Genomic DNA, 25534 nt, shown 5'->3' with positions numbered 1-25534 from the left:
TATCTCCGTCAATATTATCTTGGATAACATCCCCCAGTCAAACTGCAAGATGGTCAGTTCCAAGATTAGGGCTCTTTTGTTTCTTTTTTCCCCTCTTGAATATTAGAGGGTTATATTGAACAAGCCACTAGTCTTTGCTTTAAAAAGTAGTCCTCGGTACAACTGTGATTCAGTTTAATTTTTTCATAACCCCATAGTCAAGGCCTAATAATAATTTTTTAACATAACTAGTTAGGCAACCATTAAACAGTTCACACTGAGTTAACAATCAACATGAATGAAAGTAGTTTCCTAGTAATACTCTCAGAGTCACTCTACTATCAACCTTCAAGCTCCACTTCATCTTTTTCAGGGATATCTTTTTTAAAAAATGCTTTACTGGTGTAATCATAATTGTAGCAAGTAAGGATTTTCTCACATTTTCCTGTTTGCATTGAATTGGTGTATCTCGCCTCAGACTGCATGTTGTTGCAACAGTGTCTTCCCTGTATATTCTCAGAATATTTAGCACCTGACATCCATGCTAAGAACACAAATTATCAATAATTTCTGATTAAAAGATGATAAAAACATTATGCTGTTCATCTTCATTTTTAAACATTTATACGAATCTGTACTAACCACTTATTTGGAGTTTTTTTCTAACACATAGTATTATGCAAACACACTTTAGCCTTTATCAGACACTACCCATCCATCTTATTTTCCAACAGTTTATGTTTCATTACAATAAATTAATAAAATAAATCAAGTCACTGGTACTAATAAGCTTCAAAGGTACATTTTTGTATCTAGCCAAATCTCAAATCTACCAAAATATATCTGAGATGTCCTTTATATCCAGACTAGGCATTTTATATAAAAAACATTGGCTAAGTATTATTTGAATCACTGAATTGTGAAGTTTTGTAAGCTGAGAGTTTCTAGGGATAATGAAAGCACCAACATTGCTATTACCTGAAGTTCATTTCTGCCTTCCTTACTTTTAATCCAAATTTTACCCTGTGTCTGTGGATCGATTAATAAAGGATAACGAGATGCTTTAGTGACAATAATTCCATTCTGTATGGATAAGTCATCGTTTGGTAACCCTTGTAGGTTCCATTCACTGATAGTTGGAGCATCAGTCAACATTTCTATGAGGTTCAGGTTGTTACCAAAGGGGATATTCCGGCTTTTCATTTCATTTTGCCAGTCACTTAATAGCAGACTGCGGAACTCTTCATTAAAAGGACCAGAATAGGACAGAAAAGCTGTAGCCAGGAGTACATCACCTTAAAGAGAAAAAGCAAAAAAGAGAAAACAAAATGTTAGAACTTCATCAATTCTATTCATGAATGAGCTGCTTCCTTCTCTAGTTGCTATAATGTTTGGCTGGTAATTGAAGAGCACACTATGACCCATAAAGGAGACAAATCAGTCTTTTTCCTAAGGCTCATTATATAGCAAGACAACACGACATTTCAACAGATGCCATGTTTACTTTATCCTTACAAAGCAACTGTAGGAAGCAAGAGATGGGCATCTGGCAGCAAGCCAAGGTCAAACCAACACACACACACATCACTATTCCAAACACCAGATCCTGCACAAGCAAAGCATGGCAGAAAACACTTACTCATAAACTTCCAATTCCATCATTTCCTTGCACAATCATGAGAACAAGCTTAAACAATATTTTGTGGGGAGAAAAGAACCTTCACTTAGGAGTACTAATTAAGAACAAATCAACTACATTTGTTACTACTAATAATACAAAACTGTAACAGATATCATTATGGAGGTATCAAGTGTGACAAGTTCTAATCTTCTGGTCAGCTTCAAAATTGTTTCATGACACCATAGTTTGGGGGGAGGGGGGGGTTGTACCTCTGAAGTAAGAATGCAGGATTCAGTCTGAAGAAGATACTGTACCTTTATATTGAGTACTTATATTTTTTAGATTTTTTCAAGTTATCTATAAAAAAGCCATGATTAGTGTGTGGGGAAGGTATGCTGTATTTTTTATAATTTGATAATACACATGTTATAACAGCAAATAAAATACAACCTATCTACTATAATGCAACCTATACAACAGTATCTACTTTTTACAGCAATTCAAGGAAGAAGTCAGAGAAGAAACTTCAGGCCACAGTAAAGGACAAGATAAATTTAATTTACTTGATCTACCTAATAAATTAATTCTTTATTACAAAGTACTTTAGTTTCCCAGTGCAGACTTATAAAAGAAAAATGAACTTCTAAGAAACAAAACTTTTATGAACATTAATAACTGCATTTAAAGATAACGACATCTACACATAGATGTCAGTGCCTGAACATCAGTCTTCCTCTTCTCCATACGTATGCTCAGTTATACAGATTTTATTGGCCCTTGAGCATATCACTGTCCTTGTACTGCTGCCTACAAACATCAGCCAAGTTAAAACACCAGCATCCCAAGTATGCACTGCCTGTTATACACATGAAGTAAAGCCCATGCACAGCATACATAGTTACTGTGTTTTTATTTTAAATATGAACTTCAGTCTCCTATTGTATTTTTTACCTAGCAGTGCTTTAGCAAGAGAATCAATGACAATTACCCTCTTTCAACCAGGAAGTTAAGCTACAAAGGAAAAGTTTGAAATTTCAAATGTTTTCAGTGTCACTACCCATTCCAACTCAAGTGACTAACTCCCAAGTTCAAAGGTATAGACTAAAGCTTACCCACTAGTCTTTTGGTTTGTATGGCAAATTCTTTACTCTGCTCTGTCCACCTCTCTTTTTCACCTGCTAAACCACTTATAAGACTTGAGGCAGATTGCATTTTATGACGGCAACGCTCAGCATCTTCAAGCAAAGTCTAGAGAAAACCACACACCAAGAAATATGATTTACAGTCATGTATCTAATAGGCCAGAAAAATCTCTACATCTAATTAAATGAGTAGTTAAACAACAGCTTAAAAATATGTTCTCAAACACTTATATCACTGTGCAGAGAAGAAGGGAAAGTGGGATGGAAAAATTATATCAGGATAAATTATCAACTCTGTCATAAATGTGATTCAACTTTTTAATATTTCTGCTCTTAACTTTCTTGTTGGCATATATGTTAAATGACAGGCAAAATGCCTGGTACCTATTAACTCTGGGGAAATCTGCCCACAATTTCAAATACATTATACACAGATAACATACATTAATGAGATTTGATGTTACAGTAATAGACACTAAACAAATAGTCCAAATAAAATAGTTTTTGAGGAGGTAGGAGGGACGGGGAGGGGAGGGAGGATCAGTGGTGAAGGAGACAGGTGGGATCCAAAGAGGCAGTATCCAAATAATATCTCTGATCCTCTGTCCATCAACATCCTTTCCAAGGAATGATAGTGAAACTGAGAGAATGCATTGTTTTCCTTAAAGAGTGTCAACTTCTTTTCTGTAAAGAGTAGTTCACCTGCTTTTCTCTCATTGCTTTTTCATACTCCGCCTGCACAATATCTAATTCTTCTTGCTTGGCACACAGTTCTTCTTGAGCTTTCTGCAGATCCAGCATAGCAGTGGTTAGGCGATTCTCCTGTATTGCTAAATTAGCCTACAAAGCATATAAATAGAAAAGTGTATTCATAAACACAACATTTCAAAGCATTTGCTAGAATGTATCTCAAAGTTTTACTGTACTACATTTCAAAATCAAGCTGCTCAGTAGAGATTTAATCATTCATTAAAACCTTTTATTTTAATTTTACAACAAACTAACTTTTTATTGCAGATAGCTGCAGTTAAGCAGCTGGTCTAACATCAATCAGAAAAAATAATTAGAAGAACTTCTGGGAATACCAGCCTTTCTCCATCGGACACAAAAGTTAGTGTGATCCAGCCTGCAAAACAGATTGGTGCCACTACAAGCTTATTTGATTTCTCCAACCAATATGCTTTATCCAATTAAAGATACTACCTTTAAGTACAAATCTTGCTTCCCTCTCGGTCATTGCTATTATAAATACGAGCTATTCTGTGTTAAAATCCTGCTTGACCATGTTCCTCCTAACTTTCACTCCTACCCTTTAACAACTGTTTAGACCTGGTTTTCTCTAAATAAACACTGATGAACAAAGTCTCTGTAACAGTCTTCTTGTGAACTGAGATCTGGAACATTAAAAGAACCAGATCTACTTCATTAAGAATTAAGGTAAAGCAATTGCAAAAGTGAATTAAACTAGATGACAGCTGCTGCAACCCCATTCAGAAGGGGCCCAGAGGCATAAAACTACACAATCCCTTTCATCATTTTGAAAAGTGGTAGTACATTTGAAATATATTTTACTGGAGATTTACTATTTTCAAGATAATAAATTCCTACAGAAGCATGCACCAGTTGGAATAAGGCAGCCGATGTTTCCAGCAAATGAAATCCTCAAGCGCACACAGGTGGGGAGGAGAAGGAGCAAAAGGCATTTGTGTGCCTCCCACTGTTTAACATACCTTTAAAGGTAATACTTCTTTGTTGATGGAAAAAAATACAGCCATAGCTTTGGTCCATGAGCAAAGGCCAGCAACATTCCCACATACTCTCTTAGCTGTCTCAATGTTGTAGTCCACCATTTCAAAATAAGGGGTCAAAAGTTCCACCACTTCTTCATTAATTGTGTCCTTTGGAAATTGCTAAAATAAAGTGCAATATACATAATGTATGCAATATATTTAAACGATTCATATATGTATTTCAGCACACCAAGAATACTACCGGGATCACAAATGTTACTTACAAACAGCTAATATGAAGTTCTCTGCCACATGCATCTTTGAGAGCTTGCCCAAGTCATTCCACTGTTCTATATCTTACAAAATGGAAAAAAGTTTGCCTTCATTTATGCTATCTTTCATGATAGCATAATTATATCATATCAAATGATATGCTATATCATTTACGCTATTTTGCTATCTTACACTATCCATTACCATTGCACAGCTACTTGTTTATACAAAATATCATTGATATCCTGCTTGAAATTCCATTTTCCTTAAGACTGAATAAGTAACTTAACAAGCTTCCAAAAAAAAAAAAAAAAAGGAAAAGCTTAGCTCTGGTTTAGAAACTTATATTCTACAAGACAGTCCTTTCAAAGGGAAAGCCAGGTATCCTCTCCTTAAATTACCATATTTCATTAGTGGAATGTGTTTCAATTTTAAGAATTTATTTTGACCCTCTCTTTTCTCCAAAAAACACCACTTCATTTTTTTCATCCCCAAAAGCTCTCAATTTTCTCCCTCAAATTTATTTTGATGGTCAAATATTTTATATAAGTTTGGTCGTCTTTAAAGTTTTATTTATAAGGTATAATGAAAGAACATCACTGATGAACCTTGAAAAACAGCTGCTCCCTGAAGCACAAATAGTTTTATTTATGCACAGTGAAATGCTGAAGCCCTTCTGTAAATTAAAAATCCTTACAAGTAGATGTAATATGTATACTACATAAATGGCATCCATGGCACTACCAACCATACAAAGTTGGTCAAGCCTGCCATCTGAAACTTCCCACTGGACCAGAGACATTTTAGGAAAACTCCTCAGACTGCATAATTCAGAGATAATAACATCTAGTGGGGCAGGAAAAGGTACGATTTATTCTCAGTAGATTAATCATAATATTATTAGTTTAATTATAAACAGGGATTTATTCACTAGCTATTCTTTCCATTTCCCTAGGCACATGCTGTGGAGCTGAAAATCCCAATATTTTTTTTAAAAATCTGATTTTGTACATCTTAATACTCAATTATTCTTTTGCGATCCACTGCATAGGTTGCAATGCTGAAAATTAATGAAAAGTTAAGCACCAGTAAAAAAGATGTTTTCTATCAGCTTTAATGAAACAGATAAGTAATGGCTATTCAAACCAAGTTCTTCAGGCTTTGAATCATGTGTCACTGAAAGCAATTTCATTGCCTTAATTAAGAGAAACTATGATTGATTTATTACCTGACTTTGCTAGAAGGATTCAAGTTTACTTCATTATAACATATTTATTTTTAAGCCCTTAACCTTTCAGATCTATTGTGTGTCTGCTACCCCTTGGACATTTGTTCTCTTATGAATACCAAAGAAAACACTGTCCTCTATTTTCTTTAATTAAAATAGTATCAAAAAGAAGGTTGCGTAAGCACCTGTAGGTTCTGTAAGAAGTTCCCTGTTGTCATCAGTTTCAAAGATTCTTGCCATGATGGGATGGTACAGCATTTTTCCTGATCAATTTTCACATTGTTCACTTTTCTTTGGAAGAGCAGTAACACACAGTCCATGATACGCATAATGAGGTGAGGTGGTCGACCCAGTGTACGGACAGTGGCAATATCTGCAGGTTTTATTGTCTATGAATTTAAAACAAAGGGTAAAGCTATTAATGTTAGTGTTATTTAATAAGACATAGAGCACAAACTCACCAACAGCATTAATCCATTGGAGAAGAAAAACATTATTTATTTTAATTTGGATTGAATATCATTTTACCTCTAAAAAGCATGAAGGTGAAGGACCCTCCAACCAGATTTTCACTATTACCTCCTAGCAACTACTAGAAAACCTCAACTCAGACGCTTCCACAGCAGCACCTCCATGCTTAAAACTACTATACACATTTTTGACAAAATAAAGAGCAAAACAGAAACATCTTGCCATTTTACCTATTTTTGTAAAATGCAAGTCTATTGATCAAGAACTGAGTCTAGAAAGGAAAATACATCGTTAATATTTGGCAAATGAAGGTGAATTAAGGAAAACCCTGAGGAGACCTGATATACATATAGATTTGCACATTCTGGTTCATCTTACTGGGAAAGTTCCTGTAGCAGAAGCAGGCCTGTGAGAAAACCAAATAGATTATAATAAAGCATGAAAACCTAGGCCCTATTAAGTAAGGCCAAGTAAGCCCAGGGTGCAAATCTATTACTATAACTCCTAACTGTAGTGTACATCATGAACCAGAAAGGACTATCAGAGAAGTCTGCTGAAGATGTCTCCTTAGAGAAGCACTGATCCGAGCAGTAGTGTTTACTGCACCACATACAGAGCAAAAACACTGAACGGTAACTGCTGATGGACCGGCCCACTACGGTAGCAGACATGACTTGGATCAGAAGCTTTCCTTATTCACAGGCAGTTTAATTAGCCCGAGTACATTTCAGTGAGAAACAGTAAGCAACAGGTTATTGCAGGTGTTGTAACACCTTGCTTCTAGCCTAGCACATGCCTCACTGGGAATTCATAAAGGAAGATGTTATTTACTTATGTTTATACTTCAAGAAAGAGATTGTTAAATTGTTGCAGATTATCCTGATCACCTTTCTTCTGTTTTTGTTTCCCTTTAAAATTTTGCTGCTTGTTGGGTTTGGGGTGCACCTGATTACTCAGCTGTTTTTCCAGATATCCAGATACATGTGGAAACTTTAACCAGAGTGTCTTAGTGACCTTTAGGAAATTCAGCCCAGCCTTTTTTGTTACCATCCAAACTGTGGCAAAATAATTGCATTTAATTTCTATTTGTTTATTTCCTTCTAGTTGTGAATTTAATATGCCATCTTTGTTGCGGTGCAAAGAGCAACTAAGTTTTATTGAACTTCAACAATTCTTACTCAAACTAGAAAATTAATCTTGCTATATGTTTAAAAATGTTTGTAAGCTGTTCTGTACCTACCTGTCTCTTAAAATAGCATTTAGCAGTTCTAAAATATGTACAAAATGGAGTGAAATAACCAACCTCATATTTTTATCTGGGAAGTGACCTTTATATTTATCAAATATTTTAATAGACGTTTGTCCACACTGCAAGCATAATTCCATTATAGGAATACCTAGCTGAAAATTTGCAAATCCGTGACTGTAAGATTCATTTTTTGAAAGGTGCAATCCTATGCAAATCTATACAATTTTCTTACTTAAAAGGAGTTTATGAATGAATGAATGCATGCTGAGAATACAGATATGCATGTCAATAAGCTTGCTTTTATGATAGTTTTCCTTTCTCCTTTAGGCACAAGCAAAGCAATTCATTACAGCAAATGCAAGAATTTCAAGATTAAGCCCAACTACCTTTCCCCATTGTGAAGTCTCACAATAGTGCTAGTGTAGCTTTTCCTTAAAATCAGATTTTCATTTATTAGAATCCTAAATTTCAAGATGAGCAGTACTGTTTCAGTTTGGTAACTTTAGCCAAAACCAGAAAGCAAGCTGTAGTAAGATGCAGGACAGGACACTGGTGCTCTTTTCATACATCAGGCATCACCCAGTTATCATTGTTTGTTTATGCTCTTCTCAGAATGCTTGCCCACTTCTGCATTTTTGGTTTATTTTTTATCTTTCTCGTGTAGATAAGTATCATGATGTTATGATCCAGACCTGCTCTTTTATTCCACTCTTATCAGCTGCCATGTCATTAGCCTTCATTTAGATATTTCCTCTTCTTCAAATATCATAGCAGTCAGAGATTGTTAAGCACCTCTCCCTCAAAGTGAAGTCATACTTTCAGAAGATCCATGAAAATTTATTTATGCTAGGTTTTGAAGATTTGATTTGAAGGAACATCACAATAGTCTTTAACCATCACAACTGTTGGCAGACTCCCAAGTGGAAAGGAAAAGTTTTCATTAAAGCTACATAAGAACCTTTGAGATTTATCTATCCTTTAGGTTTTTCCTTCATTCTTTTCTATTTCTGAGCCAGTTCCCTGCTAGCCTCTAGTATTAGCTTTACTTCAAATCCCACTACCGTTACTCATGACACAAATACCTTGAGGGACATTCTCTTATATGGTCACCTGAACAGATATTAAAAATATATATATATATGCAAGATCAACAAAAATTAATCTTTTTTTTTCATCACCAATGATGCATCATTGAAAGGTATGGGCAGAGTGTTATCACTCCATTAAAAAAGTTCTATATAAAAAAGTATGCTGAAAGACATGGAGTCCTACAGTTATTGTTACAAATCTGGGTAATGTCAAAATTCAAAAGAAAAAAAAAATAAGAAGGCAGAGTAGAGTGTATCATCGAACTTATTCAAAATGTAATTAATTGGTGAAAACTTAAAACAGGAGGTTTAGATTTGGATGGAATTATAACTTTTTATATGGAAGGTGCTTCTTCACTCACTGCACACAAGCTGTTTTATAACAGTATCAACATTCAGTTACTTGTCTAATATAAACCTGCAGCACATCATATATCAACTGTAGTTTCAAATGAAAGTTAAAACTTCCCTTTTTCAGAGAAACTGCCTATTTTGGGTTTGGTACTCAGATGGAAAAAGAAAAAAAACCCTGAACATAAAAAGCCTCAAAATATGTATATTTATTTGCATATCTCTTCTGTCAACTGATAAGTTCTGCAGTGCAGCTGCAATCTTGTATTTGTTTTCAAAGAAGCCCACCTTCTTAGCAGTAAAATAATGTTATACATGGTCCAAGTACTAACCTGTAAGGCTGCTTCTGCCTCTTCCAAAGCAGGTTTAGCAGCTTCCAACTTCTCTTCAGCAATGGCTTTGTCAACTGAGATACTGTCTACAATAGCTTGAGCTCTATCTTTCACTTTCTGTACTTCACCCTTCACCTTCTCAGCAGCCTGTGCTTTTACAGTAACTTCTTTCAATACCTAGAATGTGAGAAATTACAAATATTAAAGAAAACACCTAGTTGGAAGAATGTATTAATTTTTGTGGTAAAATTTTACCTCTGGAATTCCAGAACCAGAAGCTGGTTCCAGATCCCTTTTTTCCAACACTTCATTTCCTTTTACTTGCCTAATCTTTTCAAAATAGAAGAAATAAAAACAGCCAAAAAAACAAACAGCAATACACTTTGAAAGCCATACATACCATGTCAGCTTTTTCATTGGCAATTTGAAGTTCCTTTTCTTTTACCTCCAGCTCTCTGCTGAGAGCAGCCACTGACTCAGAGGCCTCTCTCAGTTTTTCCAGTCCGGTATTCATTCTGGAATTAAAAAGCAAAATAAGATGTATGCAAGTCCTATGTAATTTATAGTCCATTTTCCAAATTATTCCATCAATAAAATGAATCAAATCAATCAGAACAAACACTAGCAAAAGATGTTCTACACCAAAAATAAAACCTGTACCAGAACTTCCATACAAGTGTCTTCAGAATCAAGAAAGTGAACAATAATGAATTACATGAAGAGAATCTGTCCTTGGAATTTTACCCACTTTAACTCAAACAATGTGCCTTTATCATTGCATAAAAATCCTACACGTTGGTTCCACATACGTCACCGTCCCCATTGGGCTCCAACCTGATACTCAAGGAACTGCATTCTACATAGCAGAAAACATTTTCTTATGATTAGAATCCTGAAAAATACCTCAAATCACTATTCCCTGTTTGAAGAGGGTATTGAAAAGGCTAATGAAATCAAAATATTGAAATCAAAACCAACCAAAAGAGAGTAACAGAAAAATAGCATAGAGATAACACTTTTCTCATTCACCACTAAAATGCCCCTTCAACAGTGCTTTTTGCCTATCAAATATAAGTCCTCACTTGGGAGTTTTCAGACAAGCTTAAGTGGCTTCTACAGAGGCTGCTATTGCAGACTAAGCAGTACTTGGAAGCTAAGCAAGTACAGAAGGGAAGATAAGAGTAACACCTGCCAAAGCAATTCAGACTGTGTAACTGAGGTTAAGTGAAACAAATTAACATGCATGAACTAATCCAGTACATTCGAGGCATCAGAAAGTAGAAAAATGGACCAGACCTCTTGTTTTACAAGTCTTCATCCATAATGTAACTACAGATTTCTAACTCAATTTGGCTTTGAAGCCAAAGAATGTTTCTAAGTGAAATATTCTAGTTTGAGTCTTTCTTAAAGGCTTTCAGCTCTCTGTGTCAATCTTTCAGAACTGAGAAGACAGTTTTTCATAAGGGTACCAATTGATACACCAAATGATAATTTTATATTTTATTTGTGCATTTCTGACATTAAGATATATCTGCAATAGTAAATTGGTTTAATGAAGTATCTGAAAAGAAGAATAAATACTTCAAAACCATTTTTGATAAAAACAAATATTTTTAATAATCTACAAATAAAAAGCTCAGAAGACTAAATTAGGCTTTATGATCACAAAACCAAAAATGCCAAGGGTATTTCTTGCATGTTCATATCAGAAGCATGTTTAGCAAGAAAACAAAGTTGCTCTCTGATAAATCAAATATTTGATTATATTCACAATTACATTGTGAATATAATATGAAATTACATGTAAATGTTTTCTTTTACTCGTTAAAAATACATGGGAATAATTTACATTCACCTTTTTTCCCCACCACCTTGCTTTTTCAAGCATCACTACCCTTTTCCCCCCTCCAAAGATATACGGTTTTTATATATATATATATATATCTCAAAGAACAATTATAATTTTTGTTCAAGTTACACCTTTACACAATTTTAGGAAATTAAATTTTTTTAAAATCCTTTTGCTGTGCAAGGAGACAAGCCATGCATTGAAACAAAGCATATTAGAATATACCTACCTGGGGAAGAAAACTACAGAAAGACAGTAGTAAACTGAGCAGTTTACCTGTTTGCTAACATCTGCACTTCAGCATGCTTTTCCTTATATGTTGTTTTATATCCCTGAATAAAGGACAGGTAGGATTTGGGAGTCACATGTGTAGTACGTCTGTATCTTTGAAAGTAATCACAACACTTCTCTGCCACTCCATCCTGGAATGAGCCCATACATTGCACAATTTCTCTCTTTGTATCAGCAGTGCAGTCCATATCAAATGAGGACAGGAAATGTTCAGATACTTAGGAAAAAAAAAATGTAACTATTCAGAAAAATTTTTAGCTTATAAACAAGGCAATATAAAACATGCCAGCACATATTATATCAGCTTTCACCCAGCTTCTGAATCCTCAGTCTTCTTTACTTTCCACCACCAAATTCTTAACATTATTCCCCATTTCTCAGTAAAAAGTATAGCCAAGATTCTGATATTCTTTCACCTCCAAAGTGTGTAACTGCGTTTTCTCTCCGAACCTAACTGCTAGCTACCAGGGATTGGGAAATCACAGCCTTCCTCTTTATGGCTGATCACAGGCACAGTCACCAATAATATCTTTCTTTAGTAGTAGTTTGTCCTCTTTACTAATGTCTTTGAGCCATCTTCAAGGGGAATTTTTCTTCAAACTGTGTTCAAATCCTTTCCTCTTTTAGAAATATTTCAACAGTTTAATACAGCAAGCTTTAAAGAAGAAAACATTACCAAATTTCAGAACCAAGCAAGTTTTTTCTGCCAGTGTTCTAGCAAAGTTCACAGCAATTAAAATAACTTCATGACCACCTATCAGAGAATTAAGTATCTGCAAAGACAAAACCTACACCTACCTGCCACTAGAGCATCCTTAGGCCATCGGCTGAACCAGTCTATAGTGCATCCAGAAATGAGAGCAGGGAACTTCAGGGCCCTATTTCGGAATTTTTCACCTACTGGTGAAAAGCAAAGAACCACATGAAGGTTCTGACGGACTCTGGTCATGAAGTAGTCATACAGAATCTCACTGGTTGGAGGTCTACGTGGATGTTCCTTTTTGAAGGTGTGTACGAGATCACTAATGATCTCGTCTACTTCATCACGTGCAAACAAGTTTGACACCTTTGAGAAAAAAATACAGATTTTTTTCATGCTTTATGAGATGATCCAAATAGAGTATATATAGCATAAGGTTCATTTAATACATAGCATTTTAGGAAGGGACATACATTTAGAGAACGAAGCTTTTAGGACCCACCCTATTCCTTTAATCCAGAACTTTTACTGCAGTGATTCCATTAAACACACTGAAATCTAACTAGCTGTTAAAGCTTTCTTTTCTCAATATCCTAACAACTAATGAAATTACTCTGAAACACACCCCTGAAATAATAAAGTACATAAATAAACATATAAAAACAAACAAGAAAAGTAATCCCATTCATTTTGGACATAAATTCACCATACAAAAACTCACTGTACACTAACAAGATATTTAATTTAACAGACATTTTTTTTAAACTTCAGTAATGTTTCCCAAGTCTCTATGTTTTTTAAGCTATTCTCATGCTCTTGACAGTTCCTCAACACATTTAGAAGGGTCTGACTTAGGCAATTTCCTCTATATGGAATGATGATGCTCATTCTTACTTTTACAATAACATTGTCTCACTTTAACCTAGTATAATGGATCATTTCAATTTCTTATAACACTGTAATGATAAAAAGCACCTCAGTTTTAGTTTGTGAAAGTGTGCCCCCAGACATATAAAAGAATATTCAAATAAATTTAGTTATTTGCTTCAAAATTCTAACATTTTAAAGCTGGAAAATGATCAAGAGAAGGCATTTTACCTCTCCTGATGATAAAACATTGTTCAGGTATTCCAAGAAAGATTCATCTTTGATCTCATTGTCTGTAAAAAGAAAACAGATGCCTTTGCCTTGCAGTCCTGCTGTTCTGTACAAAAGTTTCAGATCTTCCATCAAGTTTGAAGTGTTGTATGATCTACAAAAAAGGACAGTTGTACTTATATTAATTCCTTTCTAAAAGGGCTTACAGTTAAAAGAAAAAGAACAAACAAATTTAAGAAGCAATCTCTTGGAACTTAAGGAAAAAAGGTGCCAAAGTCCAAGAATTTTCATTTAGATTAGGAGGAGAGATATAGCTCATTTCAAAGTCTCACATTGAATACCTATTCCATTCTTATTTTTTAATCTCTCTTTTTCACCTCCCACATAGATTAACAAAAAAAACCAAAAACCAAAAAACCCCCACAACGCCACACCCCAAACCCATTAAAAAAAAAACCCAAAACCATTAACAACACCACAAAACTGAAGCCTTATCATGCTAATTATTTCTCTTTTTGCTAGAAAAAGTGAAAAGACAGACAGGTGTTGTCTCACAGGATTTTTTCATGTTCTGGGTGCAGTAAGATACTTCAGATTTTATTGACTAATTAAAAAATATCAAACTATTTGGCCATTCTGGTGAAAGTCGTTGCCAACGTTGGCACTCAGTTTTACAGAAAAGAAAGAGAGCAGCAACAAACTAAGAGATGAAAAAACACAAAAATTGTTAGACAAGGTGTGGTGGGTTGACCTTGGTGTGTACATAGTTGTTTCTCTCACATTCTCACTCCTCTCTTCTGGCTGCTGTTGCACAACAGGTTTTCTTTCTTCCTTTTTAAATACGTCGTCACAGACATACTACCACCCTCACTGATGGGCTCAGCCTTGGCCAACAGTGGGTCCATCTTTGGAGACGGCTGACATTGGCTCTATCGGACATGGGGGAAGCTTCTAGCAGCTTCTCACAGAAGCCACCACTGTAGCACCCCTGCTACCAAAACCTTGTCACGCAAACCCAATGCACAAGGTTACACTGGAATGATCTTTCTGGTTGGAAAAAGGAGTGCAATAAAAGCTGAGGTTTCTAGAATGCCCACTGGGAATTAAAACAGAAAAGTTTTACGTGCATATAAAGAGTTTCTTATGTAACCATAATGATCTCATGTATGACCTGAAAAATCAGAAATTATACAGTAGTTCCTCATTACTGGAGAGGAGCTCAGGAAATAAATAAACAAATTTAGTTTATTACTTTTATCTTGATGATTAAGAAGATAATTTTTTGCATTTCAGCAAAGGTATAAAAATCACCAAGATAAGGTTCCATACATGTGTCTATAAGTAAGACACTTCAAAAGCAAAGACACCACTAAAATTAGAAATGGACACAGAGAAGACACAAATATTTTATGCCTTTTTGTTTCAGCTGCAGGGGGAAATAATGACTGGAAGAGTTATTCAGTTAATTACTCAAAATTAAATAAAAATATTGACCTGAAAAAAATACTTTGTTATACACACTGAGTTAGCAATATGACTATCATCTACCTTGGTGAACTAAATGAAACTATTTAAAATACAACAAGTATTATCTCTAAGAACTCAAAGAACAGGAAATTTTGGATTAACAAAGAGCAAATGATTCTATCCAAGAATTCAAAGTTTTTCCCAGAGGTATTTTGGCACAAATTATTTGATGTGTTTTATATAAACACTTAAGGTTAGAAAGGAATGAAGTTTAATTTTATCAGTCAGATCACACTTTTACACTTGCTTGTCAACCCACTTGGAGAACTCCAAGGGGTTTGTAAGGCAGGGTTATGTTTTATAAGAACCTTTGATGAGTCTTTCCTAAAATCATGTTTATTCAAAACTTCACTCAAGTCTATTCTTCATGATAGTTTCTTTAATTCATCCAGTACACACATTGGGTTTACAAGCCTTCAGGTGTAAGGTTTCCCCAAATTTTTTCTGGATTTTCTTTTTCTTGGGCTTCATGTAGGCCTTCTTATGATCCTCAGGTGCCAAGGCAACTTTAAGTGGGAAGCTGCACACCACTTTCTTAATTCAATATTTCACCCTCTCATGGCTTCACAATTCTTTGTTAAAGCTATGCAGCAATTTGTTACTGCTTGGTTTTGTCAGCTTTACTGTAAGGAAGTTATTCCTATTTCAGATAGGTCCTCTGATGAGATCCTCACCAAGAGGCATTCCCACATGTGAATTTACAACTTCTTCTGCAGCCAACGCAGCTGCAAAAGAATTAAAATAATTTAGCTTCTCTACAGTGACATCTTGCCTGAGTGCTGAAAATATTTCCTTCCCACTGACTTGTCCCACAGACACTTTAAGAGGCAGTTATTCTAAAACATTTGGAGAAGGATTTGTAATTTATTTTTAATATCTTTTGTGAGTCATTCTAAAAGAAACCACATTGGGTTAAACAATATGAAATAAGAAAAGTTATACTTGGAAGACTGTCAAAATACTGACAATATACGTAAGGTCTACCAAATTAATGGGCAGGGATAGGGATTCCACCTTCTCACACAGGTGTTATTTCAAATATTACAAGATGAACTCATAAAGGCATTATGGATAGATACCACCGCAAATACTTTCATTACTGTTTACTATGTAAAGACATATAGTAAAGGTAACTTGACACTGCCAATATTCCTTTTCATTCTGTGAAACACATGAAAAAGTTTACTACTCCAAAGACAGTAAAAGCTCAGATTTACTGTAGAAAATCAAGAAAATTTAGTAAGTCTCAAAGGGTTTTCATGTCTTTCCATTCTAGGACAGAGTGTTCAGCCTATGTTAAGCTTGTTCTTTCTCCCACTGCAGAGGCTGGGAGCTTGTTTTATTTATGAGTTCAAACACAAAGTACTTATTGACTTAAATTTTAATGAATGCTCACCTTGTTAACATTATCTGGAATGTATCATAGCCAGCTATGAAAGATGCCAGTCTTGTCAAGCTCTGCTTTCCCGAGCCACCAACTCCAACTAAAAGTGCATTTCCACGAGGAGTGCGAATCACCCGAGAAATCTGTGTAAGATCACAGTCATTTATTGCTACAATGTGTAAGTGTTATACACCCAAAAATCCTATGCTACTGCAGTAATAAAGTTATGTTGGAAATGCAGAAAAAAATGAAAATGTTAAGGTTTAATTAAGGGATTCTATATTACTGTTAATATATTCTACAAACACTTGCACTTTCCAATATTTTCTGTAAACCTTCTAATAGTATAGCAACCACTTGATTCCATCACTGTGAACTTTCAATTATCAGTAGAATTCCATCTCAAACTTCCACAAAGTGCAAGTAAATCTCAACTGTGATTTGCCAGTGATGTGCTATCATAACATGACAGATTATTAAAATTGGAAAGGAAATAATAACTTCCCCAATACCATATCCTCTGGAAAACTTAAATAAGACTCATCTCTCCAGGCCCCTTCACTGTGACCAGAAAGACAAGTTGTCCCAGGCATCTGAAATTCAGGATAAACAGTCTCCAGTATTCTCTGCAGCAGGTAATAATACTGCCTTTATAATCAAAGTTCTTAAGCTTCTAGTTTACTTGACTATAGAAATGCATATCAGCATGAATATTTGATTACATTGGAATATCTCCCAGATAAATTTCCCTTTCTTCCCCATTTTATTATTTATCTTTTAAAGCAAAAGGCAGTAGTTAACTACTACTCCACATTTCCCTCCAATTCAGGACAGTGCAATGTAAACCAACAGTTTAGTACTGGTCTCTGCTGCACAAAAAATGATGCAGAATATTGGCTCCTACTCTCTTTATGATCTTGAAATTCACTCTGATGCCTCTAGAATTCCATCATGACAATAAGCAATTTGGGTTATCTATTTACTTGCCTTTCCCCTAACATACCTTTATTCAATTTATCAAAAAATCATGTCAATTTCCTGCAGGTTTAAACCCATATCTTTTACATATTGAATGCAATGTATTTGTTATTTTTCATAGGTTAATGTTTCATAAGAAAAGATAAAATCAAGTATGAGCATTTACTCTAAGCATACTTAGTATTTAACCAGAGAAAGAAAAGTGTACCACCCTTGGAATACTGCTGATCACTTCAATTATTGCTACTAGATCTTTCCCAAGCAGAGGCACACAAGCTGTAAATTGGAAGTTCTGTTCAAGGTATTCCTCAGTTTTAACTCATTCAAGTCATACTACATCAGTTCAGATTTGGCATTACCTTAACAGTGTTTACCTAGCTTTCCTTAAGAAGCTCTCTCAAATCTAGCTAATGTATAATGCTCAGATCAGCACAGCTGTATACGCTGCTTTCAAGAATATGGGATCAGAGAAGCATTATATATTCTTTTTATCCAAGTGAAAGTTAAGATTATATTTGAAGTATTTATCATTTAGCTGACCAAAGAACAGATTCCTGATGACAGCTGTCTTTTTTTCTTTTTCTGTTGTTTTTTTTTTTTTTGGGGGGGGTGGGTGGGTGTAGGGTGGAAATATTTTTTTTTTTTTGCCTAGATGCTGGATTTGTTTACATTTTTTGACTAGGAATAAACGAGAAACCTGTTAGTGAATGTGATGACGGTTTAAAGAAACCCATAGCAGAACATCATCCATTTTGTAAGGAAGACCTTCAAAGAAAGGACTAATTTTGTGAAATCAAAAGAATCTACCCCAAAATTTTGAAAGCTGCAGATGCAATGTGTTTGACAAGTATAATTACATTTAAATTGTTCTGATATTTATTATAGTATTTCTTAGGATGGTACAATCCAATAGTAAGTTTTTAATCATTTATTGTAAGAAATACAGAAAACTTTACTGTGAAACTGAGAAACAATAGGGGGTTTAGTTAGAAAAGTTTCGGCTTTCTATGAAGCCTATTCTGTGTGGACAACACTATCAAGCTGAGCTATGCTAAAAATTATGGTTAGCTACAGTCTATACTCAAAGGAATTTTAAAAGAAGTGAGCATACTGTAGATTTACAAAGGAAGTTTGGAGTACATTTATTCCCACTCTGCTGTGCCTGCTCCTTCATGAGCCACCAATTATGTCCTAACCTGAATTTCATTTGACTCTTGCCAAAGAGAGGAAGGGCTTTCAGATGAATTAACAGGAAGAAAGGTTGAAATAGTCAGAATAGTTAGGACCATGATCCCACCAGACATAAAAGATAGATATAAAATAATAGTTCCATCTGCTGCATTTTCAGAAAAGTTGAGTTTTAATACCAAGTCACAGAGTGACAGACAAAATAATTGCTAGCAATAAATTACTTCAGTTTTAGACACAATTTACCTTAATTCACGCAGACCACCACTCATAGGTGCTGAGGGTTGGCAGACAACAAAAACCAGTAATCCAGTAAGACTGTACCTTGACTAAATGAATCATAGCATCCTCAAAGAAAACCAGGTCCATTCCAGTACCACGGACATTCTCATTGTATGTTTGTAAAAACATATTTAAACAATTCCGTAGCTGATGAAAGGAGGAAATTGGCTTATAGATTTTGGGAATATCTGAATTAACTTCCTCTGACTTTTTGCCTAGAACAAAAATCAAGTAACAAAATCTTAGCAGTTTAAATGATTGATGAATGCTCAGTGTGGGGATGAGTAAGTGAAGGTAATTAGAAGTCTCTTTAACCACCCAGAACCAGGTTTATTATACATACTATTACATATTAGACATACATATGAAAGTGCTGCCTTTACCCTGCCTACAAGGAATGGCAAGTTCAGCTGCTTAATTCTCAAAGGCAATACCAGAAATAAGCAAGGAGCCTTCTTTCTCTACATCTGAAACTTGAATGATGAAAAACTGAAATTAACTTAGATGCTAGAAGCAAAAGTACCATCAGAGAATGAAAGTAAATAAATATTGCAGTTAAAAATTGCAAATATTCTTTTTTGTAACAGAAAAACACTCTAAGTTGATTAGTGAAATCAAACCAGTGAAAAAGAATTACTACTTAAATGGAGAATCACCACAACAAAAAAGTATATTCACTGTGAAAAAGCATACATTTGTTTCATCAAGTGATCTGAAAGGAATTGTCAACCCTTCCCTACCCAAAGGAAAGGAGGAAATATTGTCTCTGTCTCATCTTTCTGTTCATAAGCATTAATCATGCTTAAAGGTGATATGCCTTCGTTATAAGAATCCTTACTCAGCAAATAAAATGACAGAAAAGTTGAGGTTGGCAGGGACCTCTGGAGCTCATCTGGTCCCTTTTCTCAAGCAGGGCCACCTACAGCTGGTTTCCCAAGACCATGCCCATATGGCTTACGAGTATCTCCAAGGAGAGAGGCTCCACTGCTCTGGGCAGTCTGTGCCAGCACTCAGTCACCCTGACAGTAAAAAAGTGTTGCCTGATATTCAGAGGCAACCTCCTGTGTTTCAGTTTGTGCCCACTGCCTCTGGTCCTGTCACTGGGCACCACTGAAAAGACCCCAGCTCTACCCTCTTTGTACCCTCCCTTCAAGTATACGTATATATTGAGATCTCCCTGAGCCTCCTCTTCTCCAGGCTGAACAGTCCCAGCTCTCTCAGCCTTTACTGATAGAAGAGTCCTTTAGTCATCTGTGTGGCCCTTCATTGGACTCTTTCCAGTACATCCATGTCTTTCTTGTACTGTGGAGCCCAGACCTGGACACAACACTCCAGCTGTGGCTTCTCCAGTGCTGAACAAAGGTGAAGGAACACCTCCCTTGACTTGCTAACAACATTCCTTCTAATGCTGCCCAGGATGCCACTAGCCTTTTTTCCTGCAAGGGCACATCGCTGGCTTATGCTGAACTTGCTGTCCACCAGCACCCCCAGTTCCTTTTCTGCAAAGGTGTTTTCCAGTCAGGTGGCCACCAGTATATACTGGTGCATGGGATTTTTCCTCTCCAGGTTCAGGACTTTGCACTTCTCTTTGTTGAACCTTATGAGGTTCTTGTCAAGGTCCCTCTGGATGGCAGCACAACCCCCTGGAATATCAACCACTCCTGACAGTTTTGTGTCATATGGGAATTTCCTGAGGCTGTATTCTGCCCCATCACCCAGATCACTAAGGAAGATGCTGAAGACCCCTGGGGTACATCACTATTATTGTCCTTCAACTAGCCTTTGTGCCATTGATCACCACTCTCTGGGTTTGGCCATTCAACCAATTCTCAACCCATCTCACTGCTCATCCAGCCCATACTTAGCAGCAAATAACTGACAAACTTCATTGGAAGAGTGCCAACAAACAGACACCATGGGGTTTTTGATTGGTTGATGGATTGGTTTGGTTTTCCTCAAAAAATAATAGTACAGACAGTACAATTTTGCTCTTATTTACAAGCATTATTTACTCCATTAGTTTCAAAATTTCACTAATAATATGCTGCAGGATATATTTTTCCAGTTATCATAAGTCAGTCAAACAGTCAGTTTTGCTAAGCCTCCTCATACTGAAGAAATATATTATTCATATATTATCTCTAACTGGTGGAATTAAAATCAATTAAATAAGTAATTCCAGTAAAATAAGTATTTCCCTAAAGCTTAGTAAAGCACTGGAAGTCAGTGGAAAGGGAAGTAAAGGTGGGGAAAAAGCAATCGAACTATATTTTATTTAGAATAGTATCTGTAATATTTTTCCCATTTTAATTTTGTTCTCAATTTCCTTTTCACATATTTTGCTTTTACAAATTAGCAGTGGTCCAATAATCATGTGGCTTAAAAAAAACCCACCACCCCCAAAAAAAAACCATAAACCAAACTTACATATGTATATCAACCAGTTTCATGAAACTGCCTTTTACCAGAGAACCAAACTTCTCAAAATAAAGTGATGATTAATTCTCATTCAGTTGTCCTTTATCTTGCATTCTGTGTATGCCTGAAGTCACCTTAATTTCAGAATTCTTTAGCCCTGTATTGTTTCAGCATATAGGAACACTCCTTTAGATTAAGACCTAATTAAACTAACCAGCTTCTTATTTTAACCTGCAAAAACAGTGGTTACACAAAAGGAATATTCTAGGGGTAAATACATCTCTTGTAAGTTGAATGAGACATTTGAATCACTCGGCTGCTGAGAAGGAACCAATAAGGAATACAGCAAGGAGTTAATTGTAGTGATCCTTTTACAGTTTCAAAACATTTAAGATAATTTTATCAGATTAATCCCATTTCTGCAGTTTTATCATTAATGTGAAAAGACAGCATGATCAAGTACTAAACCCAAGAAAGGGCAGACATTATTTACAGAGGCAGCTAGTGTGATATATTTTAATATACTTATCAAATAATTTTAATATATTAAATATATTTATTTAATATACTTATTAAATAAATATATTTAATAAAATTATATAATATAAAATATATTATTTAAAACTCTTGTTTGGTCTTAAGATTTAGAATCACAAGTACTAAATAGCAATGTCCAAACCAGCTGATAAAAAACACCTTTGAACACTTTTGAGGGTCTTGAAAACACTAGCACCACTAACAATTTCTGTGAAGCTAAGATCTAAAAGTTGATGTTTGGGCTACTTCATTAATCTCAATTAATGAAAGGGACAAATACATTGTGCCCGTACAACCCAGATATACAGGGACTATATGTAAATGTATCACTAAACTGAGTATAGGGTTGTTTGAAATAGATGTCAGATATTTTTTTATATATTTAAGAGCTCAGAAATCCAGTTCCTGTTCTTAGACTTCCATTGTAATGGGCAAAACTAAATTCCATTAAAGGACAATTCAAACAAAATTCTACTTGTTATTCTTTTCACTTAAAGCCAAAACAGGTAGGGGTTCTCAAGGCTCTGACAAACACTGAGGACAAAACATACCCTTCCTAAATGAGGGCCTCTTACCTCCGACTTTGTATTTAGATGAAGTTTCATGCTAAAAGGCACATTACAGGGCAGGTACATTTAAACTGTCACCAGTTTATGGTGCTTCTTTTTGCATTTATTTTTCAGTTCAGCATAATGGTTTCTAGTGTAGATTCAGATTTTCACATTAAAAGTCACTCTTCATTTCCTCAGTATGTACTCTGACTTATATTTCAGTCCTCTCTACATTGCTGTAGTTTAGCAAGTTATTTAAGGATAGCGTTGACTACTTTCTTACTCCACTTTGCTTTTTACTTCTATTTGATTCCTTCCAATCAAACATTTTCCATCCCTTACTCTCCTTTTGTCACTGCCTTCTGACTACTCCCAACTATCCAAGAAGAGATTTAACTGGCATTTGACCACTCATGCCAACCTTTTATTGCTTCCACTATCCACCATTACAGTGATAGGAACACATATAATTGAATCATCCTATGGCTTAAAAAATGACCTTTCCCAAATCCCAAAAAACTGTTCTCTGTTCTTTTGCATCAACTAACAAATATTCCAAGGTAATTTAGCAAGGTCAGTGACACAGTGTTTTTATTTAAAACACAAAATGGTGTTGTTATAAGCAATATGGGTAATTCAAGAGGTTTTACTAGCATTCAGGAGATTCTGAAATAATACTCATTTGTTACAAAATCACGTATTGGGTATTTCCTAAGAAGTACTGGATTAGCCCACAGCCAGTATTTTTTTTATTGGGTTTCTAGGGGATGGCAGCTAGAGTGCTGTCCTTTAGTACTGCAACCCCACCATTTCAAGTCATTCATACCACACTGCTTTCTTCATTTTAGAGCAATATTAGACTCACGCTCACTATTTAGCAGTTTTGTCTATTTACCACACGGGTGGAAATGGAAGCAAGGCTCTCCTATACAGATAATCTGCATATATAAATACAGCTTAAAAATCCCATTAATATAAAGATGTGCCACAGCGGGTAACACAGACTACCTTCTAAATCACTAGACAGAACAGCCACCCATGATGCATAAACTTACTATGCACTTTTAAGACATATTTCTATTAGCATCTATTTTATCGTACCCCCCTCCCTATTCTTGCCACCTCCTTGGCTATCAGAGTCCATCTTTACCAGTTCTTCCAGATGCATCCCTTAAGAAGTCAACAAAGAATGTATCAATTTCAGGATCCAGCAAAGCTTTTGTTTCTTCAAATTCCTCCTTGATGAGTTTTGCCACAGCTGCGTCAAACCAATTTACATCTTCCGAGGTTGTGAAACGATCAGCAAGAACACACTTACATTCATGTTTCCACAGTTTTATCAGTACCTATATTTAAAAAAAAAAAAAAAAAAAGGTATTTCATTCAGATTAGGCTTCCAACAGAGCTATGCTAATTTAAAAGCCATGCTTTTATGTATTTATTTGTTTATTTTAGTATCATATTACCACTAGAAAACAAATAGTAGTGTTTTGGCGTTTATTCAGGAGAGATACCTTGAGTTTCTCATTCTGTTCAATAGCATTTCAGACTCACATCCAGTCAACTGTGCAAGAAGTCTTATTCTAGCATTCCAAACCAGAGTTTATTTACTGAACTAAAATTTAATTTACCTAGACCTAAAAACATATCCATACATGTTATAAAATGTTTGTGCACTGATAAACAACTTTTTGAACTGGTCATTAATAGAAAGTGGGTAGAAATAAGAGCATAATGGCATGAAAAATTTCATGTCAAACGCAGATATCGCTCCCAATACTATATCCAAAGTAGTTAGAGAAAAAAGAGAGGAAAAAAGTGTGTTTATATTATTCATTCTCCAGATTCAATATATCTTTAATGTCCTTTGGTTTGGTCATAGAAGGTCCAAAGAAGGACCTTAATCCTAGCAGTACTGGTTTTAATCTTACACTATTAGTAGCAGAAAAAAATTCCAAATGCTCCTTGAAGACCTCTTGTTTAAGCAAGCCTACAGCACTTCGTACAAATAACACAACTATGTAAATTCTCAGAATTAATATCTAAATGTATACAAACAGATTTTTAACAAATATTTGTTATACTTTAAAAGACATTAATTGAGAATATATCAATATAGTCATCTTAGTGCTGTATAGTTTTAGCTTCAGAAATTAAAATCAATTCTAATATTTAAATTTTAGATGTAGTAGAATTCAGGAGCTTATTCAACAAGCAGAGAAGTACATTAAAAGTGAAGTGATTATATAAACCAAACGTATAACAAATTTTCAGTGATTACCATAAACATTGCTTTTCCAGCACTTCATGTTTCAGTGCTCAAAACACCCAATTACTTTTCCTTAAAACAATGAAAAGAGAAATGGTGCATAAAGTATTCAGCTTTTCTGGAAGAAAGGTAGATTATGGGAAAAAAAAATCACTATGGCTCATTAATATTTCTTCCTTTTAAGCTGTAAGCCAGAAATTATTTGTTAGAGAGATATGAGGCAGTGAATGAAAGCCTCAAGATACTAGTGGAGAGAGGGGAATTGGTGTTTTTTTTTTAATCAACATATACACATTTCCATTTGGTTAAAATAACCAAAGTTCATTGCTTCTCATAATTTTCTTTGCTTGCTTCTTTCAAACAAACTAGCATTTTTCAGTAATAGAGCAAGTAGATACAAACAAACCTTCTTCTGTCAAAAGAAGCATCATTTGTTACAGTTATGAAACAAATCTGTCATTTCAGTTAGCACTGTAAAAGCTAGAACAAAATTCCTTTGCCTCAAAAAAAAAAAAAAAAGGCTGAAAAACTTTTTTAATCAGAAATTATATTTTTCTAAAGCAAACTCCAATGCCAAGAAGTTAGACTCTTCATCCTTTTTGCTACACTAATTATACACTAATTACAACAAAGCCACTGATGTGCTGCACTCACCTTTGGTTCATTGATCACTTCTGATGTAGCGTTCAGCATTCCTTGCCAAATCCTTGAGAGGTCTCGAAGGCTGAAGACATAATGGAACTTGGCTGGTGTTGGCAACATTTTTTGCTTAGTAGTCTGCCACAACCTGCGTGTCAGTGGAGCCAATTTGGCTACTGCTTTCTTCACATCTTCTGAAAATCCCCGCTCAGTACAATAGTGCCCTTCTGCAATTACACCTGTGAAAAAATTGCCACATGAAAGATTTTTCTAAGACACACTAGCGCAACACCAAGACTTTCGTTCTTCCTAAATTCCTTTGTCTTTTTTTCAATCCCAAAAGCCTTTATTAATTTGTT

The 25534-nt window shown here is 35.2% G+C and overlaps 1 protein-coding gene across 1 annotated transcript in view; it reads right to left on the bottom strand.

Annotated features, from left to right (window-relative positions):
* DNAH5 (dynein axonemal heavy chain 5) overlaps nucleotides 1-25534 on the bottom strand; it is a 120167-nt gene that overhangs the window by 23393 nt on the left and 71240 nt on the right. Inside the window, 14 exon segments of the mRNA XM_027813011.2 lie at nucleotides 958-1274; nucleotides 2713-2848; nucleotides 3445-3582; nucleotides 4473-4652; nucleotides 6159-6362; nucleotides 9465-9641; nucleotides 9865-9979; nucleotides 11590-11821; nucleotides 12403-12670; nucleotides 13403-13556; nucleotides 16326-16456; nucleotides 18804-18976; nucleotides 23418-23613; nucleotides 25191-25414. Of these exon segments, the coding sequence (XP_027668812.2) occupies nucleotides 958-1274; nucleotides 2713-2848; nucleotides 3445-3582; nucleotides 4473-4652; nucleotides 6159-6362; nucleotides 9465-9641; nucleotides 9865-9979; nucleotides 11590-11821; nucleotides 12403-12670; nucleotides 13403-13556; nucleotides 16326-16456; nucleotides 18804-18976; nucleotides 23418-23613; nucleotides 25191-25414 (2645 nt within the window).

Source organism: Falco cherrug, chromosome 3 (assembly GCF_023634085.1).
Source record: "Falco cherrug isolate bFalChe1 chromosome 3, bFalChe1.pri, whole genome shotgun sequence".
Classification (NCBI taxonomy): domain Eukaryota; kingdom Metazoa; phylum Chordata; class Aves; order Falconiformes; family Falconidae; genus Falco; species Falco cherrug.
This window is presented reverse-complemented; position numbering and strand designations above follow the sequence as displayed.